Genomic DNA, 22760 nt, shown 5'->3' with positions numbered 1-22760 from the left:
AGCTAGCTTGCCTTGAGCAAGCCCAGGTGCAATCTTTCCAGCACCTCATTGTACCCTCTTATTTATTAATAAAATGGCTCAAATCACCACAATTCATGGAGATTTCTGGTTGTTATATGTGTTGTAAATTTTTGTATGTATTTCTGCTATGTTTTCTTTGTTTAACATTGTATATTTCCATTTGGAATATTACAGTGGTATTAGAGCATAATCTTGGCTCAGCTATGGGAAACCCTTCGTTCTATGACAAGACCAGAATAAAAAGCTAAGAAATCATGGGATCCAAAGAAAGGTTAGAATCAAACAACATGGCGGTAACCTTGAATGAGGTAATTAGGATGCAACAAATGATGGTTGATGTGGGGGAGAAGTTGATTCATTCCGCAATTGAGAATCCAAACATGATTGCAATTGATGTGGAGTTATTGGGAGCATACTGAAGGGAACACTAATCATTGGGTCATGGCATTCGGGCGTCCCTATTTTTGGGAGTTCTATGAACTAAGAGGCATGCACAAACTAATAGAGATTCAGTGGAATTTTGCTAGGATAATTAGGAGGATTAAGGAAGAAGACGAGAGAGTAGTTCAAGGAGCCATGGTTGGCAAGGAGACAGTTGAGCATACACCCATTGATGAGATGCCATCTGTTGTTGAGGTATCTCGGGTAGTGACCAAGTTCTCAGGTGATAGTAGCGCACCACAGGTTGATGAGGTGTTGGGGGACATCTCCATTGTTGATGAAGAGCCAATAGGTACAGCAACATCCAGATCTATGACAAAGTTGTCGGACGACAGACACGTACAACTGACTAGTGAGCATGTCTTGCATGTTGGGTTGTCTATGGAGTAGCAGTTGCAGGCTCATGTCGAGCCCATGATGGAGGAGGATGTGCAGCCATCCTTTGGGCTAGCCATTGATGAAGGGCAACATAGAGACCACACGTTGGGATTCCATCACAGTTCACTTCAGAGGCAAAATGGCAGGATCTACAGCGTTATCAGCCCACCCCTACACATTGGGTTGAGGGAGGCAGAGTTGTCTAGACATACTGGAGGGGATAACCAGGTTAGCAGCACGATTGGGTCATCTTTTCCCATTGGAGAGAGGAAGACAGAGCTACCTAGTCAAATCTCATGCGTTGACCTAGATAGCGGGATGAGCTGATCGGAGTTGCACAGGGTGCAGCATCCACATGTTGGGGTTGTTCTATGTGCAAGAGTTCATGCATTTGATCCCTCTCTTGGGGTTGGATAGCGAGACATTCTAAGTTGGTACCCTGTGGAGTGGGCTATGGAGATGGTGGTGGACCTGGGTGTAGCTCAACAGGACCTTCTAGGCACTGGGGATACCAAAAGCACAAACTGGCAATGGGGTCTGGGTGCGACTACCTATCATTTCATAGGTATGTCAGTTGACTACAACCTAGATGGTACATTTGACCTAGCAGTTGAGCGTGCACATTCGCTAGGGGAGTCTCGGTCAACAGCATTGGCCAACCAGTTTATGGAAAAACGCCTTTGGTTTTTCTTGGTATGACGTCTGTACATAGATCACCAGGTGATCAGCATACTCTGGAAGGAGTTTGTTGAAGGAGGTGGCATTGGCAGGCCACCAGACGGTTCCTTGTATGGAGTTGGGGACTCTTCACTTTTGTGTGGGGCACAGAGGACACGAAAGAGCAGAGTAGTGGTGGCATCACTATTGACACATAGGGAGATTCACTTCTCGAATCCCTTAGGGAGGATTTGGAGAGAAGATCCATTCATCGGCGCATATAGTGATGCGATGGTGGAGGTGATGATACCGATCAAGTGTGGTCTGACATGTAGAGACATAGCCTTAGGCCATCACATCCAAGGATGTATGGGAGCATCTAGCATTGAGCAGTGGACTACCAGTAAACATGGAGGTGCATGGTGGTGTACCGTAGTGTGTTCGATTGCGTTATGGAGTAGGAGTGTCTTACATCACATTGAGTACACGCAAGGAGTGATTGGTGCCTTGACACAAATAGGGCATGGGAAGGTACAGGGTGGTATAGTGGTAGCTGGGGATATCTTGTGGTGTACAGAGACAGGTCCCGATTTATCAACATATCCGAGACAGAGAGGGGCACCCATAGGGTTATTCTTCAGTACCCCAACAAATTCTTGATCCTACCCTTGGGGATCTCCCCACCCATGACTCTCTCGTTGAGATGTTTGGTGGAGGCATGGGCTGACAGATGCAGGCATAGGAACGGCTTGGTTTATTGCCAAGGTAGCATAGGTTCTACACCTGGGCTCACATAAGGTGAGTCGATTGCGAGGGAGCTGCATGATGCATTTCGGGCGAGATAGTCTGAAGTTTCACAGGAGCCTAAGGGACGGTGGATGGTAGACTTCGTCTACAGGAGGGCACTCATACTCCGAGCAGTATCCAAATGTATGGTCAAGAGTTGGGATAGCAGACTACACTACGTGGTTTGGCAGGATCAAGGCAGGTTGGTTTGCACGGGACATACTTCTGATACTTGGGGTCCACCCATAGGATACATACAAGGATCAAAGATGAGGGTCAGATGGGTTCTAGCAGGTAGCAGCACTACGCAGCGACATTCCGTGAGGAGTGGGAGTTATGAGATCCCAGTATGGTTGGGGGATCCAGGGATTCGGTTGGCAGGTGGATCACTCCCCTTGGTGATGAGCAAGGTCATGGAAGAGGGTGATCCAGTTCACCTTGGGCTTGACACATGGGGGATCACTGAGACCTCCACTACATGGCAAGGAAGACTTATCATGTTATTGCTCAGAGTCGAGATCAGCAGTAGAGGTGTAGATATCGACATCAAGGAGAAGCCCGGACAGGATGAGCTTAGCTCTCACATATTTTTCACCACAAGGCCTTAGGAGAGGAGGATACAGTCCGCACATAGTGGGCAGTATGAGCATGTTGCACCGCCAGTTATGACTAGAGAGTCGCAGTGTCAGCATGGCAGTTTCCTTTTGTGATCAGCATGGGATCTCAGCATCTCAAGGCTTGGAAATTCAGCCACATTCAGGGATGTGCTAGCTTCTACAAGGGAAGATCGTACAGGTCTTCCATTGGGTTTCAGTTGCACGGAGAGTAGTTTGCCCCTTGGAGATTTGTTGATGACTTGGGGCACTGCACTAGTATGGCAGGATGATTGGCACGTATGGGTTTTGGTAGTCATTGGCACTACTCAATGGCAAGTACCAGGAATTGGGAGAGATGGGCCTCCAACCTAGTAGTGGAATCCAAGGATTCATTGGGTTAGAGAACTACCTTGTTTTGGGAGGATTATGGGGATGACAGAGACAAGATTGCATCCTCCTCCAAATGACAGGTCAGAAACCACCAGGATGACCACTACGAGCGAGGAAGGTCATTCTCGCTATTATTTCGATGGGGGTTTGGGCGTGCATCGGTAGATGGAAAGCTTGGCAGGGTACCCTGGCAGAATAGGCCTGCACACAGTGGAGTTTTCCCTTATTTGGAGTGTAGTGGAGGTTTACTGGAGTGGATGATTTTGCAAGAGCACAAGTGGGTCACAGATATGACCAGGTCGGGGCAACATCCACTTGATGGACTCACTTTGAGATTAGTTTGGGACCTGGGAGCTACAGGGTTGAGCACTTGGGTTACGGATTGGGGAGAGTAGGTTCCCACAGGGGGAGGTCACCCAGATAAGCCATTGGGACTCCTTATGATAGCTCAGCACAGGGATCGAGAGTGGCTCTAGTGGCATAATTGGGACCCCAGTATTGCTCACATTGGTAATTAGGTCAGCATGAAGAGAGCAGTTGGTCGACAATAGCTTGAGCACAAGCAACGTTTTGGCGAGGAGGACTGTGATATTCCCACTTAGCAATATTGCTAAGGGAAATATCAATCTTGCCCAATTTTGTCTTATTTCATGTTTGCACTTATAAAATGTGGGTTTAGAGGTCCCACGTGAATTTTGGGATTAAGTGGCGGCCCAAAGATTAGGAAGGAAGGAAAATATTGCGGCTCTAGTCGAGCGTGGGGGCCACCCCATGGAGAATTACGACCCACATGTGGAGTACGATCTCATTGGAGAGAAGTTGGTGGGGGAAAGTCAAGTTAGGCCTACATGGGCATCTTGGAGGCTCTTTGATAAATAGAGCAAGAGGCACTCATTTTGGTCATTCATTCATCTATTCAGAAACTTGTCTTTGACATAGCACGCTTGAGCAGAAGCCAAGTTTGCAAGTGTTGTTTAGCACATGAGTGTCTCCGAGCAGAGATCTCAACCCTTGCTTCGGTGGACTTCGACTGTCATCCCAAGGAGGGAGTTCCATCCTTTTCTGATTGTTCCAACAATGGGAGTGTGAGTTTGTGTGGGGGAGCAAAAGCAACAACGCAGGGATTGCGCAGTGCTTGGAGGAGACACACTTGGTAGTTGAGGAGTGAAGGGAGTTTTGGCCTAAAACTTGAGGTGGAGTCCAGGGAAGCATTTCAGGGCCTTTTCCAGCATTTTAGCAGAGCAGCAAACACAATATTTGCTACAAGTTACATCTTCTACTTGTGGAGGAGGGCCAAGCATTTGGGGTCAATTTTGGAGCATCAAAACTAGGACAAACCCTTTCTCAGTTTTTCTAGGTTTTTGACAAGGACCTCAAAAATAATTTGGCATAATTTTCTGGGCAAATTTGAGTGGTCAAATAGGGGTCCCAATTTAGCCAACAGCTAGAGGCTCTAAGGGAAGTTTGGGCCAAAATTCTGAGGTCAACATTTGACCAATTGCTTCGTGGGTTTTTGTGGGTTATTAGTGGAGAGCCCAAGGTTAATTTCCCAGAATTTTTTGAGCATCTCAGGAGGCCCTAGCAGCAACTCTTTGTAGCCAACAGCGTATTCTATGGCTAGTTTCAACGCAGAGCCAGGAGAGAGCAACAGCAGATATGAGAGGGATTTTTTATTGTTCATTTGGGCTTAGCTAGCTTGCCTTAAGCAAGCCCAAGTACAATCTTTCCAGCACCACATTGCACCATCTTATTTATTAATAAAATGGCTCAAATCAGCGCAGTTCACAGAGATTTCTGGTTTTTAGATGTTATGTAAATTTTTGTATGTGTTTCTGCTATGTTTGCTTTGCTTAATATTTTATATTTCCATTAGGAATATTACAGTTTTCCTGATCATACCAAAATCCTAAACATGACATCATTAACAAAAACTTCAAATAGCATTTCTCAATAACCTTAAGCAGTTTTAGGGTTTCAGATATTAACATTAGTATATCCTTAGGTTAGGGTTTTCAAGAGAACCTGTCTAGGGTTCTATAAAATCATTTAAGAATAGGAGTGAGGGTAGATTTATCAAGTGATGAATCTCCCAAAATAAGAATCAATATGATTCACTATAGCTAGTCACAACAATGTTAGTAATAGATTGTCAAATGAATAAACATTTATTATAAAGAAATCAATGTTTTAAAGCATACATTTGTTCCTTGACAAACCTTGTCTTGAGAGGTCCTTTTTCATACTCCTTGAGAATATAGCAAATGTTTTCCTAATCAAGACAATAGAAGGAGAATCATGATTAGTATTTAACCTAAGTTGCACGAAACGAGGAAACGGAAACGAGTTTCCGAAACGGGAAGCGAAACGAAACGCGACCTCCCCAAATTTTGGAAACGGGGAAACGCGAATATATATATCATAATATATATATATATATATATATATATATATATATATATATATATATTAAAAATATTTAAAAATTGTTATTATATATATGTGCAATCATAAAGCATGAATGATACATTTACTTACATAAACATTTAAACATTAAGATTAAATTTACATCACATTTACTACCTGGAAACCCTAAAAAAATTTAAAAACAAATTAAAAAAAAAAAAAAATTTAAAAACAAGTGTTTTTTTGGGGAAACGTGGCACGTACGGCCTAGAAACGCGTTTCTGGCCGTACGGCCAAGTTTCCGTTTCGGGAAACGTGGCCATACGGTCGGAAACGCGTTTCCAGGTCGTACGGTACGGGGAAACGAGTTTTGTTTCGTTTCCCCTGGAGAAACGGACCCCCTGCCCACGTTTCCTGCAACTTAGTATTTAACATAATCACAACTAAATGAGTACATGAAACCAAAAATTGAAAGGAAATGAGATACTTATCTTTGGGAGTTGTTGGGGGCTCCCTCCAAAGCTTGAGGGATACCTATAAACTTACAAAAACAAAAAATGTCTTTTTCCAAAAACATGTTAAAAACCTATAAATTCTAAAACATCAAAAATATAAAATAAGATATCTAAGGCTACAAGCAAAGGACTTAGTAGTGTAAGTCCCTTATGTCAGATTCTTCGAGTTTGGCTTTCTTTAGGTCTTCCTCTTCAGCAACATTGGCTTGATCTCTTTCTCTCTTCTTGTTTCTTGGATTGTCGAGACAATCACTCCTGTAGTGACCCTTCTTATGACATTGATAGCATTCTACCTTGGACATGTCAACTTTCTTCCTTGGTCCTTTCGATTTCTTTCCTTTATGTTGAGCAATGTAGGCATTTGAAACATCTTCAGAATTGGCAACTAATGAGATCCTCAATTCTTCCTGACTGCAGGCAGTCCATATTTCTTCAAAGGTGGGAGCTTCCTTCCAACTGTTAAGACTCGCAGCAAATGCACCCCAAGTAGGTGGAAATCCTAATAGAGCAGTGATCATGAGTTCTTTGTCTGGAAAAATTTCATCAATGGCCAAAAGATCATCTTTGATTCTTGCTATCTTCACAAAGAAGGAGGCCACTATATCTTCTTTAGTCATCTTTGTGGTCCTTAGTTCATTCTTCAAGCTTGCCACTTGACCAATGTTCTTAATAGTGAATAACTTTGACAAGGCTTCATACGTTTCTTGAGCATGATTGATGTTGGCTATAAATGGGACAAGATTGTCCTTTATTCCTTCTACCATTAGAGTCATGGACACCAATTCTAATTATCTGAATTTTACTTTGTCAACATTACTAGAGTCATCTATAGGCTTCTTAACTTTTCCTTTGACCAAGTCAAGTACTTTGTTCTTTTCAAGGATGAGGTCAATCCTCTTTTTCCAATATCTATAAATTGAGGCTCCTTCAAGTTTGTTCTCTCTCTTGATTGTGTTACACATCTTCCTTGAATATAGTAGACTCTTTCCCTGAGATAATCCTTTTGAATGGTTCCTTGATCAAGTGCTTGACGCTACCTTTTTCTTTCTTTCTTCACCAAACCTCTGAAACCATGTTAGAAAATTAGAAAGGCGGAAAGATTTTCTTATTCTCGATAATTAATTGTGATGTTCTTGACTTCTTATTGGATTTTCTTTACATCTTCTTTCTTTTAGTTCATCGAGCAATTACCAAAGCAAAAGCACATAAAACAATGGACACTAGATATAGGCACTATACCAGGGAAACCCCCCTCGAGAGGAAAACCTAGTTAAAAATTATCTTCCTTTCAATAGTATTCTTTGAGACTCTTCACCCTAAACAAAGACCAAACCTTCCCTCCACACCAAGTCAGCCTCCCATATCTTCGACCTCTCTTCCAGAAACTTCAACTATGTAGCAGCTTCCGGCATCAGCAAAACTTGGAAGACTTCGATCTCCAAAACTAGGGCATGAAACAAAGAGAGAGGCGCCAAAGTTTCGTTTTTCTTCTTCTCCTTAGACTCCACCCAACTCGCACTTCCTTTGGCTTCCTTAGACACACTTCATGCTTCTTCAGCTCCCTTAGAGATATCGAACTTGCGTCAAATGAGATTCACCAAATGAATTCGACTTTCTTTTATTTATAGGCTTCAAGGGAGGTCGAATTGATGTCCTTAGGCTGACTTGATCTCTTCTAGGCCGACTTGATGTGGAGGATACATAAATTATATTTGACTCAATACTAAACCTTTTTACATGATTCAAAATCCCAAGAAGGGTCTCTTTAAAAGTACAATGACTCTATTGACTCAGAATAAATCCTAGAAGTCCTCAATGGGGACTTTGACCTAAAACATGGTGACCCAAGCATGAAACCCATGCTTTAATAAGTCACAATAATAATAATAATAAATTATTTTCTTTATTCTTTTGATAAGTACATTACAAGATGACTCAAATACATTTAATGAAGACCGAATCGGGATACACTGAGGAAGGTGTTCTCTCCCATAACATCTTCTCTCATGCTACTAATGTCTGACAACTGTAACATCTTGTCACTATCCACCAAGCTATTGCGCATACTCTGATTCATCTACTAACTCTGTAGTTGAACCACTCTACATTTGCGATGTTGTTGACACTGCACTGCTGCCATCTCTGCCTGCACTACAACTGATCTCATGTTGTTGCTTTTGTTGCAACTATTGCAACTAAGAATTGATCTATGGATCTTGCAATTGGATTATGCTACTGTCTCCTGAGTCTTGGACTTCAATTAGTCTCTGCACTGTCTACTAAGTAACTGTCAACACTGCATCTAACTTTGCACCCCTTTATTAACTGACTACAACTAGCTCTGCAACTGTCCCTCAACATCTGACTGCGCCTACTGAACATCATGATCCATCTGCTACTGAATACTATGGGCCCTTGTAGCAAGGGCATTGATCCTCATCAGGAACCTGCAATAACTGGATCAGGTTGTTGCTCCTCATATGGATCTTGCCTGACCTACAACTCTTAAACATCATGCTCCTCCTCCATCTGGAGGTATAGCTGCTACTAATGCAAACTCCTCCAACCTGGAGGTCAGCTCATCCATCTCCACCCAAGTTGTTGTCTACTCTTGCGTCTCCTTCTAGCCCTTCATCCCTTGAGGACACTGGGTGTTGTAGTGACCAAACTCACCACATCTGAAGCACTTGATCATCGACAGATCTTTCTTCTTCTTTTCTCCTCCCTTTGAGCCTTGTGCCTGACTGGGAGCTTTCTTTGCCTTCCCTTTCTACGCAAGGGATACGTTCTCCTCATCTTTCACAACCTTCGGTCCTTTACTACTGTTGTTGCTAGTAGTACCCTCGACAAGAGCAAGTCTCATCTCTTCCTAGGTGTAATCACTCCACAAGCGATCCCAACCTGGTACCTGGTCTTGTCCAATGATTCCCTGAAAGAATGTTGCCCACTCCTTCGTGAAACCATCGAGAGCTATACGCACTAGCTCATTGTCAGAACGTGTCTCTCCAACCGCCGCAGGCTCATCTCGAACATTCTGAATTCTGGTGAGATAAGGAGACACACTCTCACCCTTCTGCATTTTTGTAGTCCTAAACTTCTCCTTGAATGTTTTGGTTCTCTGAAGAATCTTGGAAAAGCTTTGCGATGGAGACATGCAAAACTATGTGATCTCAAACTCGATCGAGAATCACGCTCTTCGCTTTGGCAATTCCTTTCTTATAGTTCTCTAGTTTTTGTTGATTTGCAAGTACGGCTATAACATTTTCTGCGTACATCTTCAAACTATGCTCATCTAGAAGGCAAGTCATTTTGGCTTTCCAGACGCCGTAGTTAGAGGTTACATCAAGTCTATCATGATATTGGAGTCCCGCTAAAGCCATTTCTATGAAAAAACTCAAAAACTAAAACTGTTGCTGCAAATCTCCCTCTCTTCCCTATTAGGCCCGCTATCTGTTACTCACACTCCTAGAGGAATGCGTAGATCTGCACCTGTTTTCCTCTGGAAATCCTTCTTCAACAACTCGCTCTACCTACTAGCTCAACTGGGCAACTCGCTCAACCTTCCAAAAATCCTCCAAAATTTGGCACACGATCTGTTGCTCTTGATGCTTGCACTGGCTGACTAGCAAAGCTGCTACAGCCTTCTGCAATTGGAAATCTCATATTTCCTTCGTGGAAACTAGAAACACTTTGAGAAATTCAGAAGTCTAGTCCTATTTGTGCTTTTCTTTTGAGAAAACTTTGTTGCAAACCAACTACGCCCAGATCTACTCAACGAACTAACTGATCTACTCACCGGAACCCTCTATCCGGTAAATCCACAACCTGGAAATCTTTGCTTCTGTGGCTGATCAAATTTTTCTCCTACCTGGAACTGGAAATCAAACCCTCTACCTTTATTAAGTCGCACTTCCTGGTGGCCTACGCAGATTTAAGAAATTTTTCTCAAAACTCCCTCTGTAACTGCAAAGTTTTCTCCCTTCGATACTAAGCTTCTAATCTGATCTTCAATGCTCTAATACCATGTGAAAAATCCTCAAATTGCAGCAACTGGAAGTTAATGCTCTAATTGATTAATTATGCAGTTTATTTATTACGCCAAATAACAAATAAATCACACTGCAATTGTTCACAATAAATTACGTTGCGGAAAATAAACTGGAACTAAGAAAAATAAATGCACACACCAATAAAATTAACAACAATATTTTGGATAAAAGTCCCCGCAAAAACCTCAAAGGGAAAACCAATGCAACAGATGAGGGTTTATTTTATTATTATGCAGTAGCAAAATATGAGTACAATAATTTGTATGTCAATCTGCCTATTCTCCAACTGTAATCTCAGCAAAATAATTTGGAGAAAAATTTCTCCCTTTTGCAAAATCACTGAGCCTCCCTCTAGCCTACTCGCACTGCCTGACTGGCTGCTTGCACTCTTGGCCTACGATGTTCGTATGGCCTCCTAGAACTACTCGAAACTGGCCGTCTAGCCTTCTCTTAATGTTGGAAATTTTCGCTCTACCTTCCAGAATGACTTTTCGGCCTCTCGGAGTTGATCTGAACTCTTCCCAGCTACTCGCACTGCTAATGTGGCTAACTCGCACCACCTAGATGACTTCTCTACAAAATATTTCGGCCTCCTCTCTGTTGGCTGTGCAGAACTGGAAATCACTAGAAAATTCCTCTGGAATTTCTCTGTTGTTGCTCCCTCTTTCTTCTGCTCTCCTTCTACCTCGAACTCTTCTTCTTTGCTCAATCTCTACAACTGGACAGCTCGATTCGCCAAAGAACTTGCTCTCCCTGTGTCTCACAACTGTATCATCTCCATCCCCATCAACCTGCTCTTATAATCTCTCATTGGATCATCAATGACCATGATAAAATCGTTATCAACGGCTAAGATCATCTCAAACTCAATCCATGTGAGTTCCTAGAGCTTTCTCACCTTTCCTTTAATTCCTATTAATTAACCAGTTTTCTTATGTTATACTTAGGAAAAATTTAAATGATGGTTAATTAATTTAATTAAGGCGTTTCGCAAGCTTATCTCGAGAAATATTTTCTAGGTTTTGAAGATCTCGTGTTCTTATCCTCTCTAACACAAATCAATACTAGAATACCTATCCGATGCTACAAAAGTTAACAAAAACCCACTTGATTTTACCACTCTATATTGACATTCGACCTCACCCATTTGGCAATCAATTCGGATCACACAATCATTTGTTCTCTATTAACACATCCTAAGGAGAAAGAGGAAAAGAACACAGAAGCTTGACCAGTGTTGACTAGTCTTTGACCAGTTTTCTAGCCACTGTTCGATTAAATTTTGAGGAAGTTGACCGAGATGTTTGAGGTCAGTTTGAATGAGATTTTCCAAGGCTTTGACCAAGCTTTGTTATGGGCAGTTTGACCAAGTTGTTGTGTTGTTTCAAGGTTTGACCTATGGGATTTATGTGGTCTGTTTGACCTAATTTGACTTATGAATATCATATTGTAACTTTGTTGAACTGAAGAATTTCTCCTAGAAAAGATTGTTGGGTTTTCTCCCGAGTTTGGGTTTCCTAGGTGAAAATTTGTGTCTCTTTGTGTGCTTGGCTGTCTCTTTATGATCCTACTGTCATTGTTGCATTACTGTTGAGATTTTCAATGTATAATTTCTTGATGATGAATGTGACAAATGAACTTGCTTAAAGAAATCACGGAATAGTAATTATCAGAATAGAAGATCAAAATTCTCCTAGAAAATCAACATGATTTCAAACCAAGGTAAAAGAGCGACCATTGAAGAAGGCCTAATTATTCTTCTAACGTTCTACTCGAAAAAAAATCCTGGCCAAAATTGTGCCTGGCTGTGGAAGAGGGTTGAATCCCTAGATCAGGGTTGAAATGGCCTCAGTTCGAGTTGCAGAGGGCCAAAATGGCCTCAGTCCAAGTTGCAGAGGACCAAAAAGGCCTCAATCCAAGTTGCAGAGGGCTGAAAGGTCTCAAAGTTGACCTCAAGAGGGTTGAAAGGCCTCAGTGTGATAGCAACTGAGGCCGAGAGGCCTCAAAAGGTGGCCAAAAGGGGTCTAAAGTGACTCAAGACTATGGAGAGGCCAACAAGGCACAAAAGGGGGCCATTGGCAGTGAAAAAGGGCTTGAAGGATTTGTCTACAAGGAATTCCTAAAAGAACAACCATTAAAAGAGAAGCCCTAATCTGATTTTTGCAGCCCCAGTTCAAGGTGGAAAACCTTAGACTAGCAAGAGAAAACAAGTTAAAGAAAGTTTTGGTTCTATCTTAGGAAGAGAAAGAATGTAATGACCCACCTATAGCTATAAATAAAATACAAGTATTAGCATACATACGAGGCCTCCATACGATAGCTACGTATGTATGAACCCGTATGTAACGCACTATATATATAATAAACCCTCAAACAAACAGAAATGTTAGTTTTAATGTTTAAAACTTTAATTTGTAAATTGAAATTTAAGAAATTAAATAAAATTAATTAAGTTATAAATTATAAATTAAATAAATTAAATTAAATCATTAAAATAATAAATAAACTTTATTAAATCAAATCAGATTTTGTTTTATAAAATCAACGCATATCAAAATTAGGACACGAAGATGGAGGAAGTCGGTGAACGAGAACTTATAAGAAGGAAGGGGCGGTTGAAGGAAAGGGGGGAAAAGGAGGAGGAAATTTTGTACACAGAGTTTTTCAACAGAAAACACTGAGCCTTGTTTGTTCTGAAGTTTTTGGGCACAGGGGAAATACAGTGCAGCAATTGAGAAGCATTCTGGACTAAGTACCTAGGTTGTACTTAGTTTGGCCAGAAGGTTATGGTCTTTTAGTAACAGGAGTGAGAGCTAGAGAAATTCTGAAGCCTCTTCATCCGCAGGAAACCAGGTAGGTACTTCTCATCAAATCAATCAATTTGATATATGAAATTTTGTTAAATTTCAGAGCATGTTCATAAAGGTTTCATATTTCATACCCTGTTCAAAGTAAAAAAGCTATTTAAATTATTTTCAGTCTTTACATTTGGTATCAGAGCTATGTTCAAACTCTTGGATCTGTTAAGTCTGAATTTCAGAGCCAAAAGTTTGTACAGTAAATATGGAAGCAAAGAATGAAAACCACGATTAATGAACCTCACAAAGTTTGAGATACACAACATCAATAGCATCAGAAGAAACAATATACAGTATGTGATTTCACACCTCAAGATGCTTCATGAATCTTCTAGATAAACAAGACAAATTTCTCACATTAAAACAGTGTAAAACATGAAAAGGCTTAACCATATAAATGTCCACCCGCATTATGTAGATTAATATAGGACCAGATTTGCAAAAAAAAAAAATTATAGAAGAGATACACAATTATATTATTCACTTAAATGGCCATGATATCTCCAGATCTAAAGTATGGTTGTACTTTCTTGTCTTGTAAAACAAATCCAAATCTAGCCAAATCCTTTATGCTAATCACAATTACACAGGTTGCTAAAGAAGCATTTTGTCAGTGTCACTTTTAAATTAGTGGAAGCTCCAAATAAATCAGTTGCTGAGGAAATATCTAAGCTTGACCCATCCACTGGGAATTGAATCCTTACGTTGTGATTCAGTTAAAAGTCTGCTCTGAGTTTTCATTTAATTCCTTCCCTCAGCCAACTGAGGACTACTTGTTTAGCTTTAAGAACAATCTCAGATCATAATTGGTTGCAACACCTGAACCACTCTCGGATTTTCCAGCTAATGGATTCCAGCTACGTATTCGGTTGCCCAACTCCTCATCATCGTTCTGTTTAGAAGAGCCATTCTTTGCAAATGGCTTTAGATGGTCATTTTGCACTAGCTTAAATCCCTGGTTACTAATATTCTCCCCAAACGAACTAGAAAACGGTGCAGAAGCACTTGATCTTTGATTCATATTGCACTTGAAGTAATATCTGATTGGACCCCATATTGAATTTCACTGAAAAGGATTGTACTCACATTTTTCAACCCTGAGCTATTCTTGCTATGAAATAATTTACCAGTAAAGGTGGCAGATTACCCTTGGATGATTTTAAATTCCTTCGCACCTTCATCAACCTCGGCCTCTGAGTAGCAATAGGTCTATTTCTCTGAGAGCTTTTAAACTGCAAGTTTGGCTGCTAGAGAGTCCCGCTGCACCGCATTATTGCGGAATACAAAACCTGATTTGAAATGTGACCTGAGCACTGAAAGCCACGCACGATATCCCTGCCATTCTAAATAATGGCAAGCAAATTTGAAAGGGAATTAATTTACTGAATATACCCACACCACATTATGAAAGCGTGTTATAGTGGAGACGCGTGTACCCAACTTGGTTATCGTGGTCGAGGAAATATTTTTATTTGAATTAAGGTGTCAAGCGATGAATCAAGGTGTTAAGCCATGAATTAAGGTGTCAAGCAATGAATCAGGTGTCAAATGTATAAACCGTTGGAGTCGAACCTTAATTCATATCGTAAGCATATATTAAATTAATTACAGTCCTTAAATATCTTAATGCGGGTGCGGGTCATTTAAAATATATGATATACGATTATAAATGATTATATGATTATATGAATGATAAGATTATATGAATGATATCTTAATGCGGGTGCGGGTCGTCCTCGGCAAGCAACATTTCGAACTTCGCACTCATAACGATTTTATGAATGATAGCATTCCACGGTCATATTGGACGTCAAACTCACATGAATATTCCCACTGGAGAACAAAATATGAACAAGTGCATATGTTCACTTTCATACTATAAGCCCTTAATAAAAGCAATGTAAAATGCTATTTAGAGAGCACGAAGCCGTAAAAGTAACGTTTTATAACATTAAAGTGTAACATTATCAATAGATTATAACTAGGATTAAAGTAAAGGTAGCTCTTCACAACATTAAAGTATAACATTATCCATAATTACAAATAACATTAAAGTGTGACATTATCGATAGTTATAAATATTTATTAATTAGAAGAAAAAAATAAAAAATTATAGGGAAAATCATTATGTTATCAAAATATTTTTGAATATCATTAGACGGTAGAACAACATGAACAGGAATAACCTGAAATATTTTCATTGGTTAAATTCAAAGTTCCAATCATCCTAATTGATAATGATTTTGAGTATGATTGATTTTTTTTATGACATTAAAAATGGGAACAACCTCATTTATAGTAACCGAAAGTATGTTGGTCAAGGTTTGATTCGTCGTTCTTGACCAGTGTTTTCATCGTTTCAATAAACATGTGTGGGAAGAATAAAAGCTAATTGTTGTTTTACCTTATGCTAAAGGAATTAATCATTTAGATGCAAGTTATCGATCGGAAGACTCTTCATTTTTAAATGCTTTTAAAGGGAATCTTAAAATATTTTTATTACTTCGAATGTTGGATGCAATCATAAACGGAACCAGGCTTATTAAAGTCATTATAAATGGAACCAGGTTCTGATACCATTTTACTTTTCTTTCTACTTTGTTAACTATGTTAAATGGATTGGATTATTTGATTTAACCATTTCCTTCTTAAAATATAAAATATGAAAGTATCGAGCGGGGGTTTTGAACCGCCGACCTTCCCATAGCGAATTTATTAAATAAATTCTATGATTTGGATGGAATTGAAAATAATTATATTTTAGAAATATTTTTTTTAGGTTGTCATTACAAATTTAGTGAGAGTCTGAAACAACTAGATTAAATGATATCAATTTAAGCTACAAGGTAAATAATTAAAGAAAACATTACCGAGACAAAGAAATTGTTATCAATGCTTATTATACTATACATTATTTAAATAGGGCCTTTGGACTTAATAAATTTGATGAATTATAATTTAATATCATCTATTAAACAAAAAGAAAATGTAATAGCAAATGCTTTAAGCAGAAGAACACAGATATTCTCCCTCATACCTATCAAAGTAGACTTAACGCAACGAGTACTAGAACATATAATAAAAGATAGCTGGTATTTAATGGTAAGATATAGTCTTACTAGTAAAAGGCCAAAAGAAGATGATGGATTCTTACGATTTCATAAAAAGATGTATATTCCTGATAATAAGGATTTTCGGGACACCATCCTTAAGGAAGCCCACAAAGCAGTATATTGTGCACGTCCTGGAGTAAAGAAAATGTATAATGATACCAAGAAACCCTTCTTCTAGTCAAGCATGAAACTTGATATCGTTCAATTCGTTGCAATATGTTTTGAACGTCAACAAGTAAAAGATGATCATTGTCATCCAGCAGGTCTCTTACAACCTCACGACATTCCTATGACCAAATGGGAGATCATTTCTATGGATTTTATCATTGGGCTACCTCTTACTTCTCAAAGACAATGCTATTTTGGTGGTAGTGGATAAATTAACAAAAAGTGTCCATTTCATTCTCGTAAGAGATACTTACGAAGTTGCTGATGTAGCTAGAGTATTCATAAATGAAATTATCAGATTTCATGGAGTACATAAGAAGATCATATCAGATAGAAATTCACGATTCACTTCAAGATTCTGGACTTGAATGCAGATAACATTAGGAACTCAACTAAATTTAAGTACAGATTATCATCCTGAAACTGATGGGCAAACAAAAAGGATAAATCAAGTACTTGAAGATATGTTGAGGATATATGTTATGGATCAGCAATCGCACTCGGAAAAGTACTTATCCTTAGTCGAATTTGCATACAATAACAGTTACCACAGCTCAATCGGAATGCCTCCATTTGAAGCATTATATGGCAAACCTTGCAGAACACCATTAAGTTGGGACAGGTTAGAAAATTGGGTGATAGTAGGACCAGAATTAATTCAAGAAATGGAGCAGCAGGTAAAACAAATTAGGCAACGGTTAAAAGAAGCACAGGATAGACAAAAGAGTTATGTTGATGCTCACAGAATTGATAGGAAGTATGAAGTAGGGGATCAGGGTTTCATCCGCATCAAACCAAATAAAAGCACTATTCGATTCGGAAAAAAGACAAAGTTGTCACCCCGATTTATTGGACCATTTAAAGCAGTGTTGATAATATCGCCGATATTTCGGCGATATTCGTAAATATCGCGCGATTTTGGTGAAAACGAAATTTCGGCTGGAAAATAGCGCGATATTTTCATGTTTTTAAATTCTCGCGAGATTTCCGAAATTTCGGCGATATTTTCATAAATATCGCGCTACGACTGTAAATATCGCGGGTTAGGTTTAATCGGGTTATAAAATGGTTATAGTGTTTTGCTTTTCCCGTCACTTTGTTAATGTTTTCGTGCGAGCTGGAGAGAGACGGAACCGGTGGCGGTCGGTGCTGCGAAGGAGGGTTTACCCGGTGCAATCGTCCGAGTCCCGACGTCTTCACTGTTCAATAATACAACCGTCAACGCAACGCTGCAGCCTGCAACACATTATATTGGTAATATGATATATCTATTGAGAAGCATAACCAGAACATACAAATAGCGTGGAGTTTTCTTTATCTTTTGAGTTACAAAGACCAATAATTTATTCTTGTTCATATATCTCTAATACTCTAAGACTATAAGTATGCCGAGACAGAGTGAGCTACTATAGGATCACCGAGATCCTTCTCACCACAATGATGCTTAGATTGTGACTGTCTATAGAGCATGTCGAGAGTGTATCACAAAGATCCTCATAATTATGCCAAGAACGTGACTGTGTGTGCTACTGTGGGATCCCTGAGATCATCTTCATCACCGAGACTAGAACTATGTTTTCTTCCTACACTGAGATTTTCACCGAGACTGTGACTGTGTTCTCCTTGTACCAAGAGCTTCATTGTCACAGCTATGTCGAGACTCGAGACTGTTACCAACTTACCACTGAGACAGTGAGAAGGTTACATTGTATTAATTATGAGATTGAGTTATTCTATGCCTTCCTTTTCTGAGCTGGGTTATGTCACTTTGACACAAGCAACAAGACTGCTTCCATATTTTCATGTAGATTTTCACTTAAGGTTTCATTTTATATTAGGCAACCAATATCTAAATTCTAAACCACCTTGGATATTACAATGACCAGCTCACCAGAACAGATCTTAATCGACTGTTACTAGTTTGTAATTACTTACTGTAATCACCACCGAGATTTCAGAGGTATCTGAGATCCTGTACTCCATTGGATCCATCGAAAATTAGTATTTACAAATCCTAGGGACCTAGACAAGCGGAAGCAAGTGAGATTTTTCATATGTATTATGTACTATCTAGGAGTTAATCAACTAATTTTCTAAGAATCACGTTCTTTACAAATGAACAAGTTACACATACCTTTGTTTTTGTATGGTCCTTCCAGGTCGGCTTTATGTGACTATTGAGGCCTATTTCTTATACATATATGATATATGTGCATAGATTTTTGTCCTTTCTCAACAGAAGTCTTGGTACCTTTTCATAAGAGACTGTGGCTTCAAATTTTTGACCTTTCAGCTAGGCTTATAAGGCTTTCAAACAATTCGGTCCTGATCAGTCAACAAGTAAATTTTATGCGGGCTTGAAAAAGGCTTCTTTTAGTCCATAATGAGATATTCTATTCCTTGAATTGATTACCCATAAAAATGTACAGACTCCTGAAGTTCTCAGATTTCTGAAATGAGATACTGTTCAGATTTTAATATAGATTTCAGACTTCAATACTTGATCTCGGAACCTCGCTCATTAACATAAGGATTTCGGCCTTGTAAATGCTTAATTTCTAGACTTTTAAATCTTCAAATGATGCAGTTCGATTCCCTTGAGAACTTCAGTCTATGGGCCCAGGTCTGCAGTGTTTTATTCACAGAATTGCCCAGAATTTTGATTTTATGCTTGACATTTCTTCTGGGTAGTTCGATCTGAGCTTTTCTTCAGAATTTTATAAATTTATATATTAAAAAAACAAGGGTTATATATTACTTAATAACTTATTAAGTTACTAATTCCAAATTTTTTTTGGTGCTGTAGGTTTCCTTTTGAGTTAGCCCACTACAAAATACAAATATGCCAAAAAACTTGGACCCATTTTGGGAGTATGGGATCCCTGATGGTGGGACAAATCGTGCATATCTTTCATGCAAATTGTGTGGGGACAAGATGACAGGTGGGGTTACACGACTGAAATACCATCTTGCTAGACTCCCTGGACATGATGTTGGCATTTGTAAAGTTTCTAGTCCGGAGCTTATACGAAAAGCTCTTGAGGCAATTGAAGAAAAGGACAGAAAGAAGGAAGAGGCGGAAAGAAACAAAGCTGAACGTGCAGGTAGATCTTTTGGGATATCTTCTCCTGATTTTGATGTTCAGGGTAGTGGCCCTACTGGCCCTAGTGGGAGGGGCTCCACAACTGGCACACCATCACATGCTAGCGCTACTGCTAGTGTGAATGCGAGGTCATCATTTTTTGTTCCACGAACAGGAGCTGGAGCACAACCTGGCATAAAATCGCTTTATAAAAAAAAGGAGAAGGAAGAAGCAGATAAAGTCATGGGGAGGTGTATTTTTTGGAGCGACTTACCTCTCAGCATCACAAAAACCAATCCATTTTGGCAACCAATGTGTGATGCTATTGCTGTTGTGGGCCCAGGGTACAAAAGTGCCACATATGAGGAGTTGCGGGGGCCAATTCTTCAAGCAGAAAAAGAGGACATCAACTCTAGATTGGCGGAGTTGAAACAGACATGGGAAGTCACTGGATGCACAGTGATGTCTGATGGTTGGACAGATAGGAAGGGTAGGACCCTTCTAAATTTCTTGGTACATTGTCCTAAAGGTACCATGTTTATTAAATCGTTAGATGCATCAGAACATATCAAAGATGCAGCAACGATATGTGAGTTGTTAGATGGGTTCATTCAGGAGATTGGTGTGCAGAATGTGGTGCAAGTCGTAACAGACAATGCAGATAATTATGTGTCTGCCGGCAGAATGCTTATGGAGAGGCATCCCACATTGTTCTGGACTCCATGTGCAGCGCATTGTCTTGATTTGTTGCTTGAGGATATGGGGAAACTCTCCTTCATCAAGGAGGCAGTTGATATGGCTAGGAGCATCCCCAAGTTTATTTATAACCATGCTTTTGTTCTTAGCCTTATGAGGAGGTACACTAAAAACAAGGAGTTGCGGCGTCCTGCCATCACACGTTTTGCCACAACCTTTATTACTCTCCAGTCTTTGCTTCGATGTCAGTTCGAGTTGAAGCAAATGTTTGTGTCTGATGATTGGCATGGTTGTAGATACAGCAGGAGACCTGATGGGAGAGCCATTGAAAAAATGGTGTACTCTGAGACATTTTGGCGTGGAGTACAAGAAGCATGTGCAGTTAGCGAACCTATAGTAAAGGTTCTTAGATTGGTGGATGGAGAGAAGCCTGCAATGCCTTATTTGTATGAGGGCATGGATAGGGCCAAGGAGGCCATTCGTTCCTATTATGCAGACAAGGGTTCTGCTGGCCTTAATAGGCAGATGATGTTATGGGATGTGATCGATAGTCGGTGGACAGGGATGCTTCATCGACCCATTCATGCAGCAGCACTCTTCCTCAACCCTGCATTTGCATACAAATGCAAATTTCGTTTTGATGGCGAGGTGATGGAAGGGCTCCATTCCTGTATTGAGAGGATGGTACCTGATTCTGAGCTTCGTCGCAAAATCATCCGCGAGATACATAGTTATCAGGATTGTGTTGGCCTATTTGGCTTTGATGATGCCATTAAGGGAAGGGACCTCTTCATGCCACGTAAGTGACAAGTCATCACTCATTAGAAATTAGAAATTTGAATTTAATTATGTTTTAACTTTTAACTTTTAAGTTTTTGAATTTTTTATTTCATTATTTTGTTGTAGATCTTTGGTGGCGAAGCTATGGTGCAAGGGTACCAAATTTGCAAAATTTGGCTATACGAATCTTGAGTCAAACATGTAGCTCTTCAGGGTGTGAGCGCAATTGGAGTGTATTTGAGAAAATACACGCCAAAAAGCGCAACAGGTATAACTTTGAACTCAAGCCTTCAGTTGAGCAATTACACTTATTGTAATTTTTAATTTTTAATTTATGACCTTCAAGTGTCAAGAGTCAAGAGTCAAGACTCATTACTTTTTTTGACACTCTTACAGGTTGGAGTTCGCACGCCTCAACGATTTGGTGTATGTGCATTACAACATCCGACTTCGAGTGAGGCAAATAGAATCACCAGTGGATCCAGATGCCATTTCCTTAGACAATATTGATGTATTGTCTCCGTGGAGGGTGGAGTCTCAGGAGCCCATATTGGAGGAGTCACCTTCATGGTTGGAGGAGCCAGTGGCAGATGATCCATTAGAGCAGGGGCAGCAAGAGGAGGACTCGGAGTCAGAGGAGCAGCAGCACTTAGAGGAGGAGCAGGAGGAGCTGGAGGAGGACACTGCGGGAGCATCAGCATCAACACCATCTGCTATAGATATAGGAGAGCATAGCTCCATGCCTATCACTCATTATTTGACATTAGGTGCAGAGGCAGTGTCAGGGCCTTCTACTACTAGGGGCAGGCCTGACAAACAGCCCATCATGTTTTCCCGTAAAAGGGGGAGAGGGCAGTAGATAGATAGCTGCTAGTTTTATTTGTTATGCTACATGTAACTCATGATGATGAGATACTTTTATTATTATATGTGATGTTATTTTGTATTGGTTCTCCACATTTGAGTCCTTGAATGGACAATTATCAGGGATTAGCACGATTTGGTATCGCCTTTGATATATCATTTCTATTTGACATCATATATATATCAGTGTTTCCTTCATATTTATGTGCCAATGTGTTTATTTCATGTTGTTATTGCTTTATATGTTTAAAAATCTGAAAAAAATGAATATATTATGCATTTTTTATGCTTGCTTTTGTTGTTTAAATTCTGAACATGAAGATGTTGCTTTAAAAATTAAAATAGTTTCTTGAGTGTTTGCTGGGCACTGTATAGTTATACTCATTTAATGCCAGTTTTTTGTTTTTTTTGTGCCCTAGGTTTGAATTAGTTCACTACAAATGTCAAATATGCCAAAAGCTTTGGACCCATTTTGGGAGTATGGGGAGGCTGTTGGTGGGGCAAATCAGGCATATATATCATGCAACTTGTGTGGGACCAAGATGTCAGGAGGGATTACACGATTGAAATACCATCTGGCTAAACTCTCTGCATATGATGCAGATGTCATGCCTTGTATGGTTTCTAGTGCAGAGGTTATACAAAAAGCTCGTGAAGCAATTGCTGAACAAGACAGAAAGAAAGCTGCTAGGGAGAGGCCAATGGTCTCAGATAGATAGCTGCTAGTTTTATTTGTTTTGCAACTTTTGCTACATATAAGTTTATAACTCATGATGATGAAATACTTTTAAAGTTTTATATATGTGATGTTGTTTTGTTTGAGTCCTTGATTGGACAATTATCACTATCAGGGATCAGCAGGATGTGTGATGTTATTTTAATTTTTGTTTGAGTCCTTGATTGGACAATTATCAATTTATCACTATCAGGGATCAGCAGGATTTGGTATCGCCTTTGAAGTTT

At 39.8% G+C, this 22760-nt stretch overlaps 2 protein-coding genes across 2 annotated transcripts in view; one reads left to right on the top strand and one right to left on the bottom strand.

Annotated features, from left to right (window-relative positions):
- LOC149239243 (NAD-dependent malic enzyme, mitochondrial-like) overlaps positions 1 to 22760 on the bottom strand; it is a 220000-nt gene that overhangs the window by 9680 nt on the left and 187560 nt on the right. The window lies entirely within an intron of this gene.
- Positions 20470 to 21964, top strand: LOC149239245 (uncharacterized). The gene is made up of 3 exons (XM_089367095.1): positions 20470 to 20952; positions 21060 to 21201; positions 21330 to 21964. Exons 1-3 carry the CDS (start codon positions 20487 to 20489, stop codon positions 21790 to 21792), a joined length of 1071 nt encoding a protein of 356 aa, XP_089223221.1. The 5' UTR covers positions 20470 to 20486; the 3' UTR covers positions 21793 to 21964.

Source organism: Pinus tabuliformis, chromosome 8 (assembly GCF_031772625.1).
Source record: "Pinus tabuliformis cultivar Carrire ecotype Pingquan chromosome 8, CPIR1, whole genome shotgun sequence".
Taxonomy (NCBI): domain Eukaryota; kingdom Viridiplantae; phylum Streptophyta; class Pinopsida; order Pinales; family Pinaceae; genus Pinus; species Pinus tabuliformis.
The sequence above is the reverse complement of the archived record's forward strand: the minus strand, read 5'-3'. Positions and strand labels throughout refer to the sequence as shown.